This window comes from Narcine bancroftii, chromosome 3, assembly GCF_036971445.1.
Source record: "Narcine bancroftii isolate sNarBan1 chromosome 3, sNarBan1.hap1, whole genome shotgun sequence".
NCBI lineage: Eukaryota > Metazoa > Chordata > Chondrichthyes > Torpediniformes > Narcinidae > Narcine > Narcine bancroftii.
The window spans coordinates 166,225,292-166,237,600 of record NC_091471.1 but is presented as its reverse complement, the minus strand read 5'-3'; the positions used below and the strand labels follow the sequence as shown (position 1 = coordinate 166,237,600).

The 12,309-nt window shown below is 41.2% G+C and overlaps 1 protein-coding gene across 7 annotated transcripts in view; it reads right to left on the bottom strand.

Annotated features, from left to right (window-relative positions):
* fam13a (family with sequence similarity 13 member A) overlaps positions 1–12,309 on the bottom strand; it is a 249,002-nt gene that overhangs the window by 47,629 nt on the left and 189,064 nt on the right. For all 7 annotated transcript variants that reach the window (XR_011353902.1, XM_069925726.1, XM_069925725.1 and 4 more), the window contains one exon: positions 10,310–10,355. Coding sequence is in view for 6 of the 7 variants with exons in the window: in XM_069925726.1 (XP_069781827.1) it covers positions 10,310–10,355 (46 nt within the window). In the remaining variant the exon portion in view is untranslated. The remainder of the gene's footprint in view (positions 1–10,309; positions 10,356–12,309) is intronic.

The window sequence follows — 12,309 nt, the reverse complement described above, 5'->3', positions numbered from 1 at the left end:
AGATCTTGGTATGCATGTGGACAAAGTTTTTGAAAGTGGCAGTAGGGGTTGAAGAAAAGGAGCATAGTGTGGAAGAGCGAAGAAATTAAATCTGCTGAAAGTACCTGTGGACTACATCTGGTGTCCCATCCTGGAAGATAAAGATTTAGAGATGTTGCAGAAATTAGAGAGGCTACTGCGTTTCATATTTCAAATATTTTAATGACGTAACAGGAGGCCTTTCAGCTCACTGAATCTCTGCCAGTTTGCCAACATGGTCCCATTCTGCACCTACTTCCCTGTAATTCATTCTCTTACATATGCACTATCTCCCTCTCCCTTCTACCAAGTTCTCTTGCCATCTGCCTACAGGAGGGGCAATTTATAGTGGCTGTAATTAACCTCCCAACACATCTTTGTGATGTGGCACAAAACAAGAGCACACCTACGGACACAGGGAGAACATGCAAACTCCACACAGTGCAGGACTGGAAGTCAGCCTCAAACTTGCTGACTCAGAGGGACTTCAGTTACATGGCCAGACTTGAAAAGTTGTACAGTAGTTGTTCTCAGAACTGGGAAGACTGCATGGGGACTTCAATTAAAAAAGTATAGGATGCCATAGGTGCTCTGGGGCTAATAAGGGATTACTTAAGGTGGTTTGTGAGTGGGGGGAGAAAATGGGTTGAGAGCCACTGTATTAGGGGAAGGGTTGTGAATGAAAGAGTGTAGATTTAACTTGATTGAAGGAATAACCAAAACTTTTTCCAAGCAGCTAGGAGTTACCATTTGGGTTGCACAGCCAAAAAAGGGTAGAAACTGATTCAGTTGTGGCTTTGAAAAGTTAGAAATATTGCAGTGTTATGGGCAAACACAAAGGAATAGTTACTGTAAATATTTGTGTATAATGCGATCTGTGTATAATGTGAACCCCCCCCCCCCCCCATTTTTGAGGGGAAAAGGGAGGAAAATTTTTTACCCCCGTGTATAATACGACCTCCCTCCCCTCACCCGCCCGAGTCGTGCTGGCGTCTCTCCGCTCACCCGCCCAGCCTCCTGAGTCACGCTTGCATCTCTCTGCTCTTCCACCCGCCCTTCTGAGTTAAGCTCACGTCTCTCCACTCGCCTACCCGCCCTCCTGAGTTGCGCTCGCGTCTCTCCGCTTGTCCGCGCCCGAGTCGCGCTGTCAACTACTGCTCGCCCACCCAAGTCGCGCTGCCGACTACCGCTCGCCTGTCTGCAGAAATTTTTTTAAAAATTTACTCTCATGTATAATGTGACTCCCCCTATTTTTGAGGGGAAAAAGGGGAAAAAATAATTCACATTATACATGAATATTTACGGTAATTGGATTGTCATTTTAAAAGTAACTGCAGTCAGCAGAGCAAATATGCTGTTATTTTTAGATTCATGGTGCCACGGCATTAAAAAAAAGGCCCTTTGGCCCAGCTCATCTCTGCTGACCAAGATGCCCATCTATGCTAATTAAATACACAAATTACTGGAGAAACTCAGCAAGCCATAAAACATTCCTATGTAGGAAAGATATGTAACCAACATTTCAGGCCTGAGCCCTTTGTCAAAGTATGAGCAAAAACCAGGCAGGCACCTGAGCAAAATGGTGGGAGGAGGGGCAGGGATTGGGCAAGAAAATCCAAAAGAGCCACAGTCAATGCAGTACTAGAGATCATTGAGGGGGCCAATTTAGGAAGCCTGAAACCAATGTTGGAAACTGTGTGGCACAAGATGCCAGTGGAGGCAAGTAGCTTGGAATGACATATGGCTGCTTAAGCAAGTCTGTGAGTACACGGTCATAGAGCTTGAGAACAGCAGAGATTGCGGAACAGGAGCAGTGAGGGAGACCCTTACAGAACTCACTTTGAAGACAGGAGGAGAACGTCTTCAGGGTAGGCATCCCTCAAAGATACATCATTGTGGAGTTAAATATTCTATGCTAATATGTCTAACCATGCTTTTTGCCTCTGTTTGACCCATATCCGTCTACCAACACCTGACTCAGGGATAAGAGGGTAACCAGACAATAACACAGGATCCAGAATGTACTACATCTGTAACTAACTTTCAGAGCAAAATTAACGGAACCCACTGAGTAAATCAAGGAAGAGCAGCTGTGTAAATTGCTGTTGCAAAATTTGTGGTCAGCCAACTGAATTTCTGTTGCCAACCGAAATCTAGTTATGACACCTTTCAACAACAAACAAGGGAGATGAAGCAGCTTGGAGTTAAATAATGCCATTTTTTTATTTGACTAAATTTCGAAGTAATTTTTTCTCTGTGCAACAATTGCTAATTGTGTTAACCATATAACCATACAACCATTTGTTTGACTTATTCAGGTTTCAGTAGTGTATCCCAAATATCTCATTGTCTGGAGCTGTTAATTTCCAAACCATTGGTCAGAAAGCTGAGCTAAGGCTGCAAGAATGTACAGTACCATGCTAACAGGAAAATTACTGAGAATTCATATCAGGCTATTCAATCCATCTTAACTGGAAAATCAATTGAACACACCTCAATTATAAAGGCAATTGCAGTGTACAAAACGCAACAGCCAATTGTATACAGCAAGCTCCCAGAGTGTGTAATAAATCTATTTAGTTGATTTGGATAAAGGGAGATTGCTGGTCTTTCAACAATGGGATGTTTTTTATTAATCAAAGAAGGGAGTTGAGGCCTCTGTTTAACTTTGTAACCAATGTAAATTGAGTTAATCGTCTCTCAATACTGTACTTGAGTGAATGGGGTGGTCACCTGTATTATGCACTCATGACACTGAGTGCAGCTTGAACGGATAGAATTTAATGACTTTAAGGCTGAACCCATCACGATATTTGGGAAGGGGGAAGAACTGCTTTAAATTCAGTGCGCATGTTTTACTGGATTACATACCTGAAATTTTGCTCTTTGATCTCTTTGGATAGGCTCAAAGACCCACTAAATTCATGCTGTTTATTTTTCCTTCCATAATTTAACATGTGCAGCATTTTGCATTCTTCTTGTGCTTTCACGGGATACCAAGAATAAAAGTTTGGACCTTGCACAGCACCAGAAACATTTAAAGACCCTGGCAACAAATTCCCACCTCCAGAATGATGTTAACGTGTAGCAACATCTTGAGATTATTATTTGCACTCATAGTTTCCCTGAAGGGTCATTGCAAGAGAAATATAAACTGGTAAATATAAATGTAAACAATTTACAACCTGCCTGGAGGCAGTATCTTGTGAGTAAAACTGGCCATTGGGAGTGGTTGCAGATAGCAACCCCATTTGTATCCCTTAGAAGTTATTACAATGGAAATTTAGGCTAATCGAAGATCATTCACTGATTAGCAAGCGCTCATTTAGAGCTACTTTCTTTTATCAATGGCATCTTTCCCAATGTTTATTTGCCACTGAGTTTAAGGCAGGGCATTCCAAAACACTTTACAGAAATATTTAAAGATTGGACACTTGTTGTCATCTCAAAAATGTAATAGTCACTTTCCACACCATAACATGTCACAATCATTGGTTAGTAAATTGCCCCTAATTAAAAAAAAAAATTAGACCTACATCATGGTAACACGCCCTTTCGGCCCACGAGGCCACCCCCTCCCCCCCCACCAAATACACCAACTTACAACCCCTGTATGATTTGAAGAATGGGAAGAAACTGCACACAGGAAGAGCATACAAACTCCTTACAGACAGCACCAGATCAGAACCCAGTGGGGCTGGCACAGTAAAAGTATCAAGCTACCTGCTACGCTAACCGTATGCAAGCCAGTGGTAGAATCTGAGGGTGAATTGGTGAAAATGTGAGAAAATAACAAGGAACGGTGTAGGATTGTTAGGGATGGGTGTTGCTGGTCAATGCAGATTTAGTGGGCCAAAGTTTCTGTGGCTGCTATAACTCTGAATCAATGTCTTACTGCAATAATCTCATGCCCAGTAATCTGCTTTAGTGATATTGATTGGGGAATAATTCCTATACAGAGCTGTTCTTCTTTAAATAGTATCATGGGATCTTTCACCTCCTCAGCGAGGGGTATTTAACTTGTTGGAGTTATTTGTGCAACTGTTTTATGACCTGAGTATATGCAATTGTGAAAACTGCTATAATTTTCTCTTTCTCATTTGCAGCCTTTATGATTGAAATGCATAAAAATGCTTCTTAAATCCCAAATCGGATGAGGTTCATGTTCCATGGTCTACATTTTGTAACTGTGGATTTCCATTAATGAGGCTTCTTTCTAGTTTGGATTCATTTAAGTCTCCCTCCACTGATAGGTTTCTGTCCATGATTAGGTTTGCTCCTGGTGTCAGTGTCATGTACAGAACAGATAAAATTCACAGAGCCCATTCAACATGATTCCCCTCTAGTTATCTAATTAGTTCCTCTCCCCTGTTCTTTAACTGTGGCTTTTCAGTTTACTTCCTCCTTTTTCAAATACATGTTCCCTTCTGAATGTCTTTTCAAGCAGATTGTAATATCTTGCACAGAAATTAGGTCTCGGAGACATGGTGCTTTTCTCATTCTTTAATAGCAGACTAACATGGCTACTGGCATACACAGAGAGAGAGAGAGAGAGAGAGAGAGAGAGAGAGAGAGAGAGAGAGAGAGAGAGAGAGAGAGAGAGAGACAGAGATATTTATATGGAGGGGTGACATCATGTTGTGGATGTCATGATGGACAACAGGGCGGGCTTATACACAACACTCTCCCCCCCACCCCATGCAATAAATGTTGAATGGGTCCCCTCTAACAACCATTACTACATCAGGCCCATGACTACTAGTGCGAATTAGTGTACATGTAATGAGTGATTGTAATCCAGAATGGAACAATAATAATTATGGGACTAGTCCTTAAAGCATTCAGATGGTTTTCTTTCTCTCTTGGACCGCCTTGGCGTGGGTTGCTGGACTGGTATTTGCTCGGGACTGGTCTGGGTGAGACCCATCGATATTCGGGTTGCTGGCTTGTGGGGTTCTATGTGCTGGGCTGCTTGTCGCAGTTACTGGGCTACCTGTCTCCACCCTTCTTTCACTCGACCCAAGGGGTTAGATTGCCGTGGCAGCCCATGGAAGGTCTGGTTCTACCTCCTCCAGGTCGTGGGGTAGTTCGCGGATTTTGGTGTCAGACTATGGCCGCAATTGGTCAATGTGTCGTTTCCACAGGTTGTCTCCCATTAGAACAGAATATGAGCAGGGGCTCAACTTTTATAGGATCACTCCTACCATCCATGGGTCTTTGTATTGTTGTAATCTTGTGCCAGTACTCTCTCGCCCACCTCCAGTATTCTAGGTAAAGTTTATGGCAATGAGGATTTTTCTAAACAGAGGCCCAGATCAGGGTGAACTGTGGATAGTCTCGTCTGCAGGTTGCAACCAAACATCAATTCTGCTGGAATGCATTTTGTGGTAGAATGTGGTGTGTTTCTGTACCCCAATAGGAAATTTGCAATTCTGTGAGTCCAGGAGGCGTTAGGAATTTTTTGGTCTTCATTGCCTTTTTGAATGTTTGCATTCTACCTCCCCATTAGTACTTTGGTGATAGGGTGCCAACAAAATATGTCTGATATTGTTGTGGCACACATATTTCTTGAAAGATTCTGATGTAAACTGGTGTTCATTGTCTGTGGTCAATTCGTGAGGTAATCTGTATGTGTCAAACATGGCCCATAGACGTTCAATTGTAGAATCGGTTTTGGTGTTTTTCATATGCAAAATTACTGCCCATTTGGAATGTGCATCCACTGCTATAGGAAAGTCTCTCCCATGAATGGCCCGGTGAAATCTATGTAAATTCGATCCCAGGGTCTGGAAGACCATTTCCATGGGTTGGCCTCGGCCTGCAGCACTTTTGGTTGCAGTGACTGACATAATTTGCATTGTCTCACTGTTGTTTCAATGTCTCTGTTGATTGATGGCCACCAAACATGCATCTGGGCTAGTACTTTCATTCGTACCATTCCTGGATGGTTGTGGTGCAGCTCTGATAATATGGTGTTTTGCCATTTGGCCGGGATAATTATATGGGTACCCCAAAGTAAACACCCTTCTTCAACTGATAGTTCGTGGCGATGTCTGAAATAAGCTTTCAGGTCTTCTGGTATGACCCCAGATTCTGGCCATCAATTAAGGGTAAGTATAAGACTTTGCTTAATGTTACGGCCTTTTGGGTTTCTTTGCTGATCATCTGGGTTGTAATGGGCAGTTGCAGTTGTTCTTGGTTGATAGTGGCTGCTTCTGCTGTCTGTTTAATAATTTCTTCTTTTTGTTCAGTTTCAGGTGGTGGTAAGCCTGATAAGGCATCCACGTGGCGGTTGAATGTTCCCGGTTTATGTTTTATCTCGTAGTAGTATGCAGCTAGTAGCATGGCCCATCTTTGAATTCTGGCTGCAGCTAATATTGGTATTCCTTTGTGGGGGCCTAGAATCAAACTAAGAGGTTTGTTGTCAGTGACTAGGGTGAAAGTTCTTCCGTAGAGATATTGGTGGAATCTTTTTACACCAAAGATTATTGATAATTCTTCCTTTTCCAGTTGTGCCTAATTGCATTCGCTTGTAGTTAATATCCGTGAAGCACATGCCACTGGTTGCTCACCCTTCTCTGTGATTTGCGACAATACTGCTCCCAGTCCTACTGATGAAGCATCAACGGCTAGTGTCACTCCCTAGAAAGGACTGTAATTCTGACTTGTTGGTTGGGTATGGGGCTTTGAGAACGGCTTCTCTGGCCGCTGGATCCATTTATACCCATTCCTTGTCGATTGTAAATACCAAGTATATCACTGAGGGCTGCATGAAGACACACTTATCCTGTTGTAGTCATGCGTTGGCCTGTTGTAGTCTGTGTAGGACCTTTTCAAGCTTTTGTAAGTGTTCTTTGTTGTTTCGGTCCGCGATAATGATATCATCACGGTAACATCCCACTGGTATTCCGTGCAGTAATTTGTCCATCGTAGCTTGAAAAATTGCAGGTGCTTCTGGAATTCCGTATGGCATACATGTATAGGTAAACAATCCCAGATGGGTATTGATTGTCACATATTGAATTGATTCTTTATCCAACTCCATTTGTTGATATGCCTGTGACAAATCTAATTTTGTGAACTTTTGCCCTCCATTTAGTGCTTGAAATAGCACTTCTGCTTTGGGCATGGGGTTTCTGGTACTTTTAGTGTCTGATTGATGGTGACTTTGTAATCACCGCTATTGCAAATCTCATCATTTGCTTTGCGTACAGGTACAATGGGCGCTGCCCAATCACTGTATTCTATTGGTTCTAATATGCTTTCATCTATTAATCTATTCAACTCAGCTTAAATTTTTCCTTTCGTTACAAATGGGATTGCCTGACTTTGATGAACTTTGGTACCACATTCTCTTTTAATTGCAATTTGGCTTGAACCCCTTTGATCTTTCCCAAGCCATGTTGGAAGAACACGACATGGTCGTTGAGAATCTGGTTGAGTTCTGGCTGAGTGTTGTCTTCATGGTTTACAGTCAGTATTGAACCAATCTCCAGCCAGGCTAAGGGAATGTGTTGTAGCCAGTTTCTTCCAAAAAGTGCTGGTCCCTGGATATCTACGATGTAGAGAGATGGAGTTTTTTGTTGTTGTGCTTGATTTGTACTTTGACCATACATTTCCCAAACATTTTGATTTTGTCTCCCGTAACAGATCTCAATGTAACTTCAGTTGTTTTCACCGGAAGATGTGGTAGTAAGCCTTGTTTTAAATGTAATGGCATTAGAGACACTGCAGCTCCTGCATTAAATTCCATTTTCAAAGGTTTGTTGTTTATTTTCAGTTGAATATAAATTGCTGTGTTTTTTTTTTGTTTATCTCTTGGATATGTAGGACTGCAGCTGTTGTTCTGTCCTCTTCAGTGCTGTTGCTATGTTCATTGTCAGGGCTGCTCTCTCTCTTTGCTAGCATTCTGACCTCGGCTGGGTGGTTATCAGCATTTGAGTCCAGTTGCGTTTTACTGTTTCTTTAATTGGAGATTTCACTTTGATATGTCCTTTTTTTATTGCAGAGATGGCATTTGGAATTTTTGAAGAAATAGTTTTCTGGGCGATGGTTGTATTTCCCACAACGGAAGCACTGTTGGTGGGAAAACCTTCCGATTTGAAGGTCTTATTGGCCTATATCCAAATTTTTGTCTGCCATTTCCAAGCTGCAGGCAGTTCTGTAAATGATCTCGAGAGTTACTTCTTCGTCTCTTGCCAATAATTTTTGCTTTGCTTGGCAATCTGCCAATCCATCACCAATCTGTCTTGAACTATTTGGGTCAGAAACTTCTCAAAGTGACAGTGCTTGGACAGTTTACACAACACTGCCAGGTATTCACTTATTGCCTCCCTGGCATTTGTTTCCTTTCATAGAATTGCTGCTTTTCTGCCATAACCAGTGGTCTGAGGCTTAAGTGGTTTCCCCAGTGTTGTGCATAGCTTGGCATATCTCTTTGTCCCTGGGTGCTTTGGGGACAGCAAAGTTTTAAGAAGATCGAATGTTTTGCTGCCCATTATACTGAGAAATAGGGTACGTTTTCGGTTTACCGGGGCTCCGTTAATATTATGGGCTAAGCAATAGTGGTTAAACCATTCTACGTAATTACCCCAAATTTACTCTGCTTTGATGAATTCTCTGAATTTTCCCCCCACCATCTTGCCGTGCTTTCGCTTTGATCTTTTGGCAGGAACTCGAGGAGTTCATTAGGCAGTCAACTTTTACCTTTATACTTTTGCTTCCTTCCCCAGCTGGTGTATGGAGCACGCATAGGTTTCGTTTCGTTCCTCGTCGCCACTGTTGTGTATGCACTTAAACAATTAGGACTCGGAGATGTGGTGCTTTCTCATTTTTTAATACTAATATGGCTACTGACATATATATGGAGGGGGGACATCATGATGTGAGTGTCATAATGGACAGCAGGTCGGGCTTATACACAATACTTTCCTCCAATTCCCCACCCCTTTCCCTTCTCCTGTCAAAGCACTACCCTTCTTATCCCTTAGCTCTCTCCTTCTATCATCTCAATTTCCTTTCCTTCTACCCTTTTACTCACCTACAACCTCTTGCCTATTAGCCTGTGCTTCTCCCCTGCCCCTTCCTCCCATCTTTTAATTCAGGTGTCTACCTGTTTTTTTTTCCAGATTCCTGACAAATAGTTCAGGCCTGAAATGTTGATTGTTTTTGACATTGTATGGATGCTGTGTGACCTGCTGATTTTCTCCAGCACTTTTGTGTACTGCATTTGGATACATTAGTAGAGTTTTAAAGACTTAAAGATAGACACATGAATGTGCAAAGAATAGAAGGATATGCATCATGTGCAAGTAGCAGAGACAATTTAAGTTAGCATCATGTTTGATCCAGACATCATGGGCTGAAGGGGGTGTATACCTTTATGTATCACCTTTGGATACATACAAAGGAAAATTACCAGCAGAAACCTAATCTATATTTGTGTATGTATGCCTGTTTGTTTGTCTGTTCTCCATGCAAATCTATATGCGGCACTCAATGTCCAAGGAGGTTCAGTAGAAGTAATATTTGATGGTGAATGTCATGACAACATTGAATTTAACCTTTGAGGCCATATGAAGATCAAAAGTTTAAAAAAAAATCGAACTTGCACCAGGGACACCTCAATTAGGTACAGTGCTATGCACCAATGTACATTCAGAATAAAAACAAGTGGCCAAACCCAGTTCAATATGGGCCCAAAAAGGTGAAGCAACTTTGGCAGAAACTCTTCACAACCCCATAGAGTTAGACAAAGGAGAAAGCAGGAGACAGCAGAGGAACATCAGTCTCGCCCCTCACTGTTGATGCTTCCAGACAAGCAAGGAGCAGGCAGCAAGAAAGAGAACAGCAGCAATATGCCCATCTCAGTGCTCAGGCCTCCAGAGAGGCAAGGGGCAAGCAGTGCCAGGCATTCCATGAGCAGACAAAAAGAGTCTTGTCAGGTCATTTTTGTTTGAATTGTTGTATCTCTGTTACAAATATAAATGTTGAAAAAAATATATTTATGCAGAATTACCATGAAGTGTTTTGGATATTTTGTTTCAACCATGTAGTCAGCAACTGAGTGCTTTATTTCTCAGGCAAAACAAAAAAATACTTCATGCACTCAGGTGGGAGATGAAAACAAGAGTTTGCATTCTATTGGAATATTTGATTTTTGTTTACTATGCCTCCATGCAGTAGATTCTCAGTGAAACAGTGGTTTGGATTACTGCTGAATTATTCAATATTTTGCTTTCAGTCTTACTGTAGTCATGTTATTTATAGAAATGACTCAATCATTACTCACCAAAGTCAGCTTAATATGATCGAATGATTCCTCATCACTCTCCTTTCTGAAAAGCAGAGACATATTTCAGTTCAGATCTCAAAGATGGCCAAAAGAGACCATTCAACTCCTTAAGCCTCATCTGACATTCAGGAAAATAATGAGTAATTCTCGACTTTTCTGCCTGACCCCTGTTCTCTTCCATTCCCTGAGAGTTTAAAAAAATCTCAGCCTTCATTGACTGACCTGGGTACAATTTCCTATGGCAGAGAATTCTAAAGAAGCTATTTCCCTTCCATTAACCTGGGCTTCGATCCCTCAAAATGTGGTCAACTTGAAAAGCACAAACAAACAAGTTGATGCCATGAGTCCAACCATCCAAGATTGGTTCCAACACTGGGAAGATTCCTTTTATACATATATAGAGTGTAAGTGGAATTTTTTTTAAAAAAAAACCATGCTGGGTAGTTAATTAAGTTGTTATAATGCTTGGCTTCTCACGGATTTCCCAATAGCAACAGCGAGGAACAGTGTGGGCACCTCCTCTTAGGTCATATTTTTACAGCCAAAAACAAGAAGAATTTATCCTGGGGAAATCTGACTATTAGGTCAAAGTCTTACCCAGGCTTTCAATATTTACTGATAACTTTACAACAAGCCACCTTGCTGAGGTAAGAATAGAGTCGTACAGATTGAATGCCACAAGCTGGCCAAGTGTACAAGGTAATGAGAGGCATTGCAGGAATGGATATAATCTTTTACCCCAAATTAAGTTGAGCAATCAAAAACAACAAGACACAGATTTAAAGAAAGAGAAAGGAGTTTTAAAACTGAGGGCAAGGGTTTAATTTTTGTACATAAAGCAGTTGATATCTGGAACATTCTGCCAGAAGAGATGGTTTGGATAATCATCTAGATAGGCAAGGCATGCAAGGCTGATGAAATTTGTATGGATGGACAATAAGTCTGGCCTGTTTTTGTGGTATAGTGCCTTCCTCTCACCTTCTTAATCTGGTGTCTGCCTGATTTTCAACACTCCTGAAGAAGAGCTCAGGCCCGAAATGTCAACTGCCTTTGCTTTTCAATGGATGCTGTGTGACCTGCTGATTTTCTCCAGCACTTATGTATACTACACGGGACCCCGGAATCTGCGGATTTCTTTGTTTCCCTGTTTTTGTGGTGTACGACTATATAACTAAACAATATAAAGCAGAGATCCATCTCTTGCTGATAATATGTACTACACTCTCTAAAGTACACCCATTAAGGAATGCGACAAGTTTGAAAACAGTGCATGACAGCAATGTCATTATTGTGTATGCCTGGGAGAATTTGGCAGAGATGTGATCTAAATTCTCACCAGTATGTGCCAAGGCTTGAATGTTTAACATTGTTACAGATGAGATAATCAGTGAATGTTAAGGAGTCTATTGTCATACATATTGTACAATGTACATAGTGATGAAATTCTGACTTGCTGCAGCCAAACAAGTATTTAATGAAAATGTTGTTTCCAGAGACTGGAAATTGCTTGTAGATTGTTAGAATTAAGAATTTTGAATGTTCCGGAGATTTTCTGACCGACATCTGGAGGTCGCTCTCCAATCCACAATTTCTCTTTTCTTTCACAAAAGTTACCTTGATTAGAGGGAGGGGGTAGACTAGATTTAGTTTTTAGGGTTTTTTGCTTTCTTTTTTCCTTTTATCAATTTTGTTTGGATTAATTTGGAAAATATGGGTTTCAACATGATTATCAAAGAACAATTCAATAACTCCTTTCTCATGAAGTTCCATCCATTTTTTTTGTACTTGTATGTACATGAGATGACTTGTTATGTGTTTTCCTTAAAATTTTATATGCAAGTTTTTATATGTTAAACTCAATAAAAATATTTAAAAGAAGAAATTGCTTATAGACCTCAGCAGATGACTCATCTTTCCACCGGAAATTGCCAGCACCAATCTGGGACCAGATCTGGTATTCTAGTCCAGATCCTGGCAGATCGTCTTTACTATTGAGC